General features: G+C 36.3%; 1 protein-coding gene across 1 annotated transcript in view; it reads left to right on the top strand.

The window, feature by feature from the left end:
• Positions 1 to 3,871, top strand: part of LOC107842722 (protein DAMAGED DNA-BINDING 2) — a 15,248-nt gene extending 11,377 nt beyond the window's left edge. Inside the window, exons 8-11 of the mRNA XM_016686678.2 lie at positions 1,671 to 1,800; positions 1,964 to 2,212; positions 2,333 to 2,529; positions 3,418 to 3,871. Of these exons, the coding sequence (XP_016542164.2) occupies positions 1,671 to 1,800; positions 1,964 to 2,212; positions 2,333 to 2,529; positions 3,418 to 3,574 (733 nt within the window). The 3' untranslated portion in view covers positions 3,575 to 3,871. The remainder of the gene's footprint in view (positions 1 to 1,670; positions 1,801 to 1,963; positions 2,213 to 2,332; positions 2,530 to 3,417) is intronic.
• Positions 3,872 to 9,784: the final 5,913 nt, after the last annotated feature.

Genomic DNA, 9,784 nt, shown 5'->3' with positions numbered 1-9,784 from the left:
TGTATCTTCTCCTCAATTGAGGCCACTCCTACCTTGTATGAGATATCTTCATATCTAATTATATCTCTCCTAATATGCCCACACATCTCTAGCAACATCCTCATCTCCGCATCTTTCATCTTCTAAATATGGGAGTTCTTGACCGGCCAATATTCCGCTCTATAAAACATTTTCGTCTAACCACCACCTAGAAGAACTTGCCTTTAAGTTTTGGTTGCACTTTCTTATCACACGAGACTCTGGGTACTCATCTCTATTTCATCCACCTTGCACCAATACGATAAGCGACATCATTGTCAATCTCCCCAATTCTTTAGATGATAGACCCAGATACTTGAAACTTCCTCTCTTTTGAATGACCTGTGTGTCAAGGCTCACTTTCGTGCCAGCCTCAGACATTACGTTACTTTGAACTTTTCTATATTAGCTCTTACTCAACTTGAACCCATTAGATTCCTTGGTCTATCTTCAAATCTCCAGCTTAGCGTTAACTCCGCCACGGGTCTTGTCATTCAAAACTATGTTATTTGCAAATATCATACACCATGTCACTTCTCTTTGGATATGCCGCATCAATTCATCCATCACTGATGAAAGTAAAAACGGGCTAAGAGCTAATCCTTGATGCAACCCCGTCATATTTTACAAGTGCGCCGAGTCTCCTTCCAATGTCCCATGTCGTGGCTCCATTTTACATGTTCTTAATTACCCTATTGTAAGTACGCCACAGGTACACATTTAGCCTCCAAGTATCTCTATAGAACCTTCCTTTGGACTTTATCATAAGTCTTCTTTTCTACGTTGATTAACACCATGTGTAAGTCCTTCCTCTCCCTGTTCCACCGGTCTCTTTACAAGATGAATGACTTCTGCTGTCGAGCGTCCCGACATGAATCCGAACTGATTCACGAAAATGTCACACCCCTCCTCACCCTCATCTCCACCACGCTTTCCAAACTTCCATAGTGTGGCTTGGCAGCTTGATACCCTCATAGTAGTTACAATTCTTGATCTCACCCTTGTTCTTGTACATCAAAATCATCGTACTCCACCTCCTATCTTCAGGTGTTTTTGTTGTTTTAAAAACAACACTGAACAACCTAGTAAGCCACTCCAAACCTATGCTGCTGCGCTCTTCCAAAATTCCACCTGAATCTCGTCTGGCCTGGTTAGTCTTCCCTTATGCATCCTATGAATAACACCCTCAACCTTTATACACCTACCACATCCAATATCCTGATGCCTGGCTGAGTGCTTCAACTACCCCAGCACAATGTCCTTGTCCCCCTCTTTGTTCAAAGAGTTTATAGAAGTATAACTGCCATCGTCGTCTGATGGGTGCTTCCTTCAGTAGTACCTTGCCGTCCTCGTCCTTGATGCACTTCGCTTGATCCAGGTCACTGGCCCTCCTTTCTCTTAAAGCTGGAAAACTGAGTAAAATTTCTGCCTAGATGATCAAGAGTAGAAATGGCAAGTAGAGTCGGGTGTTTTGGAAGAAAAATTCTAATTAGTGGAACTTTCGTTCCATTTCCTACAATAATGCTTGTCCCAGAAAGAACAGACTTTTGATGTTGACAGTATTCTAGTGCCTACCCCATCTTTTTATGTGTTTGATCCCACTATGGTTTTATACATGCTTACATCTGGTTTTATTTGGTGGACATGTACAGGGCTGATATACGGAGCAATAACGTAATGTGCGAACCAAATTTGATTCACAAGAAAGGAACTAAAGTTGTTGGTCTAAACTGCAATCCTCTTCAACCAGATCTGCTTTTGAGCTGTGGGAATGATCACTTTGTAAGTTCCATTTACTTGATTAGTTTGTGTGATCTTTCATTTCATTTCCTCTTTGATTCATATAAACAGCGTAAGAGCTTGTTGCAGGAAAATACTTCTACTCCCTTATATGCATCAAATTAATGGTGGTTATTTGACAAGTGAAATATTTTGGTGCCAACAGGCTCGAATATGGGATATGCGCCGCTTGGAAGCTGGGTCTTCTCTTTATAATCTTGAACATAAGCGTGTTGTTAGTTCTGCATATTTTTCTCCACTAAGTGGAAGCAAAATACTTACTACTTCACTGGATAATCGGATTCGTGTGTGGGATTCAATCTTTGGCAACCTTGATTATCCAAGCAGAGAAATTGTTCATAGTCATGATTTTAACCGATATCTTACAGCATTCCGAGCAGAATGGGATGCAAAGGCAAGCATGCGTGCAGAAGAACTAATTTATTAATTGCAGAATTCATCATTTAACTTGTAAATGATTATGGAACAGAAAAAGTGAGAGTAGGTTTATAACAATGAATGTTACTTTGGACAGGACTCATCAGAATCTCTTGTTGTCATTGGGCGTTACATTAGCGAAAATTATGATGGAGCTGCTTTGCATCCCATTGACTTTATCAACATCAGTACTGGGCAGTTGGTTGCAGAGGTCATGGACCCAAACATAACAACTATTAGTCCGGTGAACAAGCTACATCCACGTGAAGATATTCTTGCATCTGGTAGTTCAAGGTATGGATCAGTGATCTTTAATATGGGTCTTCTCTTCTATGTGATATTTAGGCATTGGGTTGATATAATTTTAGGTTGCATCTGTTGCTTATATAGGTTCATATATGACTGTTCTCTGTTAAACAACAATAAAGCGACCCTTCTCCAATCAAAATGTTATTTTGTTTGAACATGTATACATTAGTGCAGAACATAATTCAAGGTTTCAGTTGTTGCTTAAGTTCTTTTTAAATTCTCATGTCTTGTTATTAATTACTTTGCATTCAACATCATAGTTTAAAGTTTCTAAATATTACTTTCCCCTTCAATCACAGTGATCCTTCCAGTGTTGCACGCTTTATGGTGCACTCAGTTATATCCCTTTGTCAGTTTTCAAAAGGGGAGGAGACAATGGTCCTCGAACAATCTGTGGTTTTTTAGTTTTCTGTGATCTGAATTTACACTTGATCAGCTAGTTTGTAGGGGAATATGAGGTATTATAAGTTTGGCCTGCCCTTTTATCGTTAACTTGGCCAAGAGAAGATCATATGAGAGATATCTTGTGATATATACCTCTCTTGGTTTCTCATACTAACTAGCATTTGATACACCTGGATTTGAGCAGGGGAAAAATGATTTGCCGTTCTCTGCCTCAGATTTTACACGTGTGATACATGTTCCTTCTATTTCTCCAAGTAAAGCTCTTTGCATCGCAATGCCTACTGTGTCGATTTGACCTTTCATAAGTGGAGACAGAATAAAGCATCCATAATAAAGGCGTTTACACCATATCGCCAAAATACTACAAATACCAAAAATAACCTGCAGCTTGAGTTCTGTTTTCCTTAATTGTACCAAAAAGTCGGAGAAATCATAATCCGTCTTCTCTTTGATACTTATGTATTTCAGGTCTCTTTTCATTTGGAGGCCTAAGAAGCCGGACATTGCACAACCTAGAGAAAAGAGGATGTTATTATGCGGGGAGGTCGGTAAAAAACTTAGCAAGAAGCATGGTAATAATAGTGATGATGATTCTGACAATGATATATTCAGAAGCAAAGGATAACGGCGTCGAGCAGAAGAAACTTCCATCAAAATCTTCATATGGTTCCAGGAAAAGCTGTCAACTTTAAGACCAAATGACACCTCTGCCTACGATAACTATGAGCATAAAGCGCATTTTGTTGAGAAACTCTGCTTCTTTTCCTTGGGAGGGCTGTGGCTCAACTGTATTATAGTGTTTTTTTGGAGTAAACGAGGTAGTATCTGCGTGTCCGCGTCCACTCGGTATTATATTATTCCCGTCTTATCCTTCTTCCAACAGTGTCCATTTTACAGTTAAATCATACCATTTAACTACCCACCATTTCTTTTTCAACACAATGTCTTCTTCAATACCATTAAAGCTCTTCAACACAATATCACCATTAAAGCTCCTCCATTGAAGGTTTTTTTTTTTTTTAAAATCATATCATTAAAGCTTCATTTTCAGTTAAATCATATCATTTAACTATCTTTAAAACTCAATTTAACCATAAAACTTTCAATTCAATCATAAAACTATTTTTTGAAGTGATTTGAACACAAAAAAAAATTTGATAAAAATGCATGCCGACGGAGTGGGGGTTTGGGGGAGATGCTGATGGGGTGGGGTGTTGGATGGGGATGGGGGTGCTGAATAGGGGTGGGGGTGGAGGGGAGCTTGCTGGATGAGGTGGGGTGGGGGAAGAGGGGGTGGGGTGTTAAATTAAATAAAAAGTAAATTTTATTAAAAAAAATAAAAAAATATAAATTAAACATATTTAACACGTGGTAGCACTTGTTTGGTGTGTGTTTTCACTCTCTTTGTTGTGATTGAGATTCAACGAAAAATAGTGTATTTGCAACGGATTAAGTAAGAATCGTGGGGTAATAGGTCGAATTCAAAATTTAGGCGTCTTTTTGAAAATCTCGGCCGACATTAGGGGGTAATTATGTATTTACTCTAATTAATTCTCTTTATAAAATAAGGTAGTGTTTAATATGTTATGGTCGGGGTACTCCATGTCGTTTCGGAAGAACAGGTATTATGACGGCCACTGAGGTTTTTGGTCAAGACGATAAAGTTGAGGTTTCAAATTGTGCAAGCATTTTATTTAATTTATCATTGATCAAATTGCAAAAACTGTAACGACCCAAAGATCTAATAGCTGTAGTGGCACTTGCCCTTACATCGGTAGGTGAATCATAGTCCATTTTTTATTCATTTTCAGTTATTAAGCAGAACATTAGAAGCGAGAAATATACATATGCCATAGCCTAAAGTTTAACTATTAGATGCAGAAGACATCAATTATTCCCCTAAAATTAGGTGTCATAAGTATGTTCAATTCAATAAAAACAGATTTCTTTTTTTTCCGATTCATTTTTCTCTTACGAAATGATACTCAAATTTAGATTCACTCAAATCTATGATTCAAGTAAAGAAAAAGTATGCTTATTTATTTCGGGCTTAAAATCAGTAGTTCTAGTGATCGATTTGGTTCTTTCAAATTGTTTCTCATTATTGAGAAAATGTAACAAAGATTAAATACGAGCTTGTTTTATAGCAAGCATAATTAATCGTTTGAGAGCTTCTAAAATATGGATACAACGTTTGAAAGTAAAGTCAACAGTCTAGGAATGAAAGAGAGAGAATAAGTCAGGATAGAAGGAGCGGTAATGCGGATCAACCAGGTAGCTCACTTCAAGATCTTCATAGAAAGCAACTACTGAATCAAGTGGATCCGTATGCTCCATTGATGCATAGAGCAAAATATGCACACAAAAAAGGTACAAGTGTAGTATGAGTACACGGATCAATGTATATTCCGTAACCATTTAACCATCATCGACTGACCCCATTGAAGTAATTGTGAGGGTTAATTGTTGAAACCACTCATGTAACAATTGATCAGTTGTAATCTCCATAGTTAGATAATCAATGAATTGGGAGGTGAGTTGAATTAAGAGGAAATAACCGTAAATTCAGGTAAGTTTTCCATAATCAACAAATACAAAGAAAAAACACAATTTACCTCATTACAGTATTAGAAAGTTTAATAAGAACTTATAAATCCAGACAAAGATCAAATGTAATGCAATGGAATATTCATATGTTTACAACTAATATATACAGTAAGGGCACGTGTGGTGCAAGGGATATGTCATGACCTGAGTCTACACTTTAGGTGTGACTTGACACTTAGGACCATGAGTGACCCAACTGGACCCTTGGTACTAGTATGCTACAATAGAATAGTGTTAAAACTTGTGCGGGCAAATAACCTTTATAACATGAAAGAGTAAATACATGAAATCCTGTAAAACTCTGAACAACTTATGTTTGAACATAGCCTCTACAATTGTAAGAAATAAGTTCATTGGGAGAAAGCTCCCAGCTACCCTTAAAAGTAAAACAATGTCTGAACTAGAAACTAACAATATCAAACTACTCCACGTCCTAAAATAAAGAGGATTCACCAACCGCTAAATGGGAAAATGCAACTATCTAACCACAGGCTTGAGAACAAGCATCAAATTTACATCACTGAAAAGATGTAGCGCAAAAAAAGTATATGGTCAGTACCTGGAAATGTACTAGTATATAAGATTAAGCTTAGTAGTATATAAACAATATCTAACATGCTTTTTATAAACTGAATAGACCCAATAAGCATAATCAAGTGAGATAATGGAGAACATGTCTTCAAACATAAGATAACGATCTTCAAAATGAACTTTCATAATCTGATAATATGAAACTATTTCTATGGCTTTGAGCTGAAAACATGTCAAAAAATGCAAGATTGAGAAATCATTATATCTACAATTGCATAAGTAAGTAAACTGGTTCAAGTTGTAAAATAAATATAAAGTTTTTAAGTGGAGAGTTTCTTACAATCAACATACATCACGTAGACTCATGATGTCCAGTGTCTAACCCAGTTGGAAGGGCTACTCTAAACCTTGCTAGGATATAGAACATGTTTGTCTAGTATGGATCAACTATTGAGTTTCTTGGTCTAAATGAAGCTACACGACTTGCGGTGCACTCAAAATCCTACAGTTGCATGTAGTTATGAGACTTGAGCTTGCTGAACACGCATCCTCTTAGTTCTAGATAATCCGCCCAAAACTATAAGTATATTAATTTGCTCATAATAACTTTAATTGTCTGTCTATGTAAAAAAATAGGGTATGAGACTTGATTTTAAATCATCTTTCTAATAATCTGAATTCAAGTTGTAATTGTATCATGCTAAATTTATTGAGTTCTTGCTTTAAATATCTAAGTTAAGAAGAGATTGCAAAAGTATACTTTGCTATTTCTATATACGATTCAAAATCATGAAATCAACTGAAATCAAGAAGAATTTGCATACTAAGGGTAAAAATCCTTACTTTGAAATCTTGATGCTATAGTACTTTCTCAAAATATTGGCATGAGGGTGAAAGGATATCCCACTAAACTTTTACATATCTATAGAGACGAGGATTTCTGGACTGGAAGCTTGAATTGAGTGACTAAGGAGAGAACCCTAGGTCTATATTTCTTAAGATCTTGTTATGACTTTTCGGGGTTTGAGAGTATAGTGGCAGAAAGAGATAGAATCATGTGATAGACCCTCTTTTGAGAAATTTAAATAACGTGGTATATGTTGTAAATATAAGGAATATATGAAATCTGCTTTTAAAAGATGCTAAATTTTTTGAGAATTTTGACCCATGGATTAGTCCACAAATCGTGAACTGATTTCAGGATTCGTGATTTAATTTGTGGTTTCCTAATGTGATTTTACAATGCCTCTGGATCATTTTTCACGGGTCACTCCACGGGTTGTGGACTGCTTTCCATGACTTGTTTTATCAGTTGGGGGTTTTCAAGGAAATTTGTCAACTCTATGATAGGGTTTTACAGATAATCAGATGGTCATGTGGTTCCATTCCACAAATTGTGATGTCAGTCATGGAAACTCGAGAGTTGGAACCATTTGTGGATTAGTTCCACAAGTGGGTTCACGACTCATAATTTGCTTTCCCGGGCCATGGACCACATCATGGTTTACTAGATTGCCGAAATGGTTTCCATAAGTGATTCCTCATATTGTTGATCAAGTTCACGGCTTGTGAACGAATCCATGGGGACTTGGGACTTCAAGTTTTAGACTTGTTTTTCTGTGCCAAATGTTGAATAATTTGAGCTGTTACATGATAAACAATAACTAATTATGAGATTAATTTTAGAATGAACTTAATCTATATTTTGTTGGATAAAATCTATTGGATAACTTATCCCAAGATAAGTTATCCCGGAATTATTGTGTTATTTTTTATTCCACTTTGAGGGTGGAATAACTAATCCAGGAATAACTTGTTACAACCTGATATTTTAGGTCATGATGGAACCTACTATAACCACCAGTAGATAAGCCAACCCATAGTCCAAAACTGACAGTAATAGATTACCAAGAGAAATGAATGAAGACAGTAGAATAATTATAATAAATGACTAATATATATAAGACAATTCCAAAACCTGGTTGAATCAGTATAAAAGCTTCTAATATTACAAGAATACGAAATAAAATACTAAATAAATATACTGGTACAACCCATCTTTGAATACAACATAGAGATCAATCTAATATATAAGAGGGAGTATAGTAATACTCCGAGAGCCAGGAGCTTACCCTAACTATCTGATCTGTAGCTGCTTCGCACGATGCATACAACAACAACGAGAACCTATACTATGATCTGCAAGTTGCAGAAGTATAGTATGAGTACTAACACATGGTACTCAGTAGAAAACTACCGACTGAGCCCCAAAGATAATGAAAATATAAATAACATTCAAGTAAGAATGTAAACTGCAACAAATATCCAGAAAGCTAACATAATAAACTAGGGAGGCAATAAGAATAAACTGTCCTATTCTAGCCGTACTCAGGCACCAAACACTATACTGTATATCACTGGCCAATACACAAAAAAGGGTCGAAGTAGGATATATAGTAATATACAAGGCGAAGGAATGGATATACAACATGAATACGCGAAGGAAGAGAGGGATATACACTAATACTATAGGTAGATATATGTATATGCATATAGATGTACAATACTAACTCAAAAGGTATGACCTAAGGTAGTCAATATAGCATCACAAGGCATCTTAATCAAGTAGAAAACTGATGTTGGCAAAAATAGGGTCCTTAATCGAAACGTCTAAACATGAGATAATTATCCATAATAAAATAACCATAAGAGAAAGGAATCAGAATCATACCTCGAATCTCAGTACCGGCCCATAATCAGCCTACCCCAAACTAACCATAATAATAACAATAAAGTAATCGGCTAGTCTGGATAAATAATACCTAAAGCGGGACCTATAACCCGAAAGGACCAATCAATACACAACCCATAACAAACGACACTCATAACCTATACCTATGCAACCTCTCATAAGGTTGATCGATATAGGGACCAAACAACATACTAGTGATAAACACTTCACATGCAAAGACAAATGCAAAGTAAATCTATAATACCATAACTGATCCAGGTTTCATGATGTAACCAAGTGTATACACCTCTTCTAGCTCGATGACTCGCAAAGGTAGGACCTATGACGATCTCTCTTCTCTAGCACAATGCTCACAGATGAAGGGGCTCCTTGAGGGTTCGTGAGTATTCGTATACATCGATCTGGTCTTGATCCAGGATTTCCAATCATCATCAATCTACTCCGTCCAATATCGGAGAGATGTATATAATAAATGCACAAACTCAAACCGTGGCTAAAAGAGTGTAAGTCTGAAAATTCATTTCTCGGGGTAAGCTCTGAGACTAAATATCATAAAGTGTAGAAAGGATCAAAATTTTTCTTGATCGAAGTAAATAGTCATGGTAAAATAATAGACTGGAATCTATCTCGATAAAATCTCTAAAATATTATTTTTGGTGTCAAAAGCTCATAAATCATCTATTAAGGTGGTATGATTCTTGTTTTGAAAGATTCTATTTTAAAAGTAAAAGTGGAAATAAATTTATTTTAAGAAAATAGTAGTAAAACCATATTTTTAGTTGAAATTATACCACTAAGTGAGCATGAATGTAACAAATCTATGCATGCCATCACCAGTATCCAAACAATACATTATAAGCATCAAAATGTCCATAGACTACGACTTCGTCCTTTACAAGGATAAATCACTCATCCAGAGTCCAACTAATATCATAATCACGACCT

The sequence above is a fragment of the Capsicum annuum genome, chromosome 9, assembly GCF_002878395.1.
Source record: "Capsicum annuum cultivar UCD-10X-F1 chromosome 9, UCD10Xv1.1, whole genome shotgun sequence".
Lineage (NCBI taxonomy): Eukaryota > Viridiplantae > Streptophyta > Magnoliopsida > Solanales > Solanaceae > Capsicum > Capsicum annuum.
This window is presented reverse-complemented; position numbering and strand designations above follow the sequence as displayed.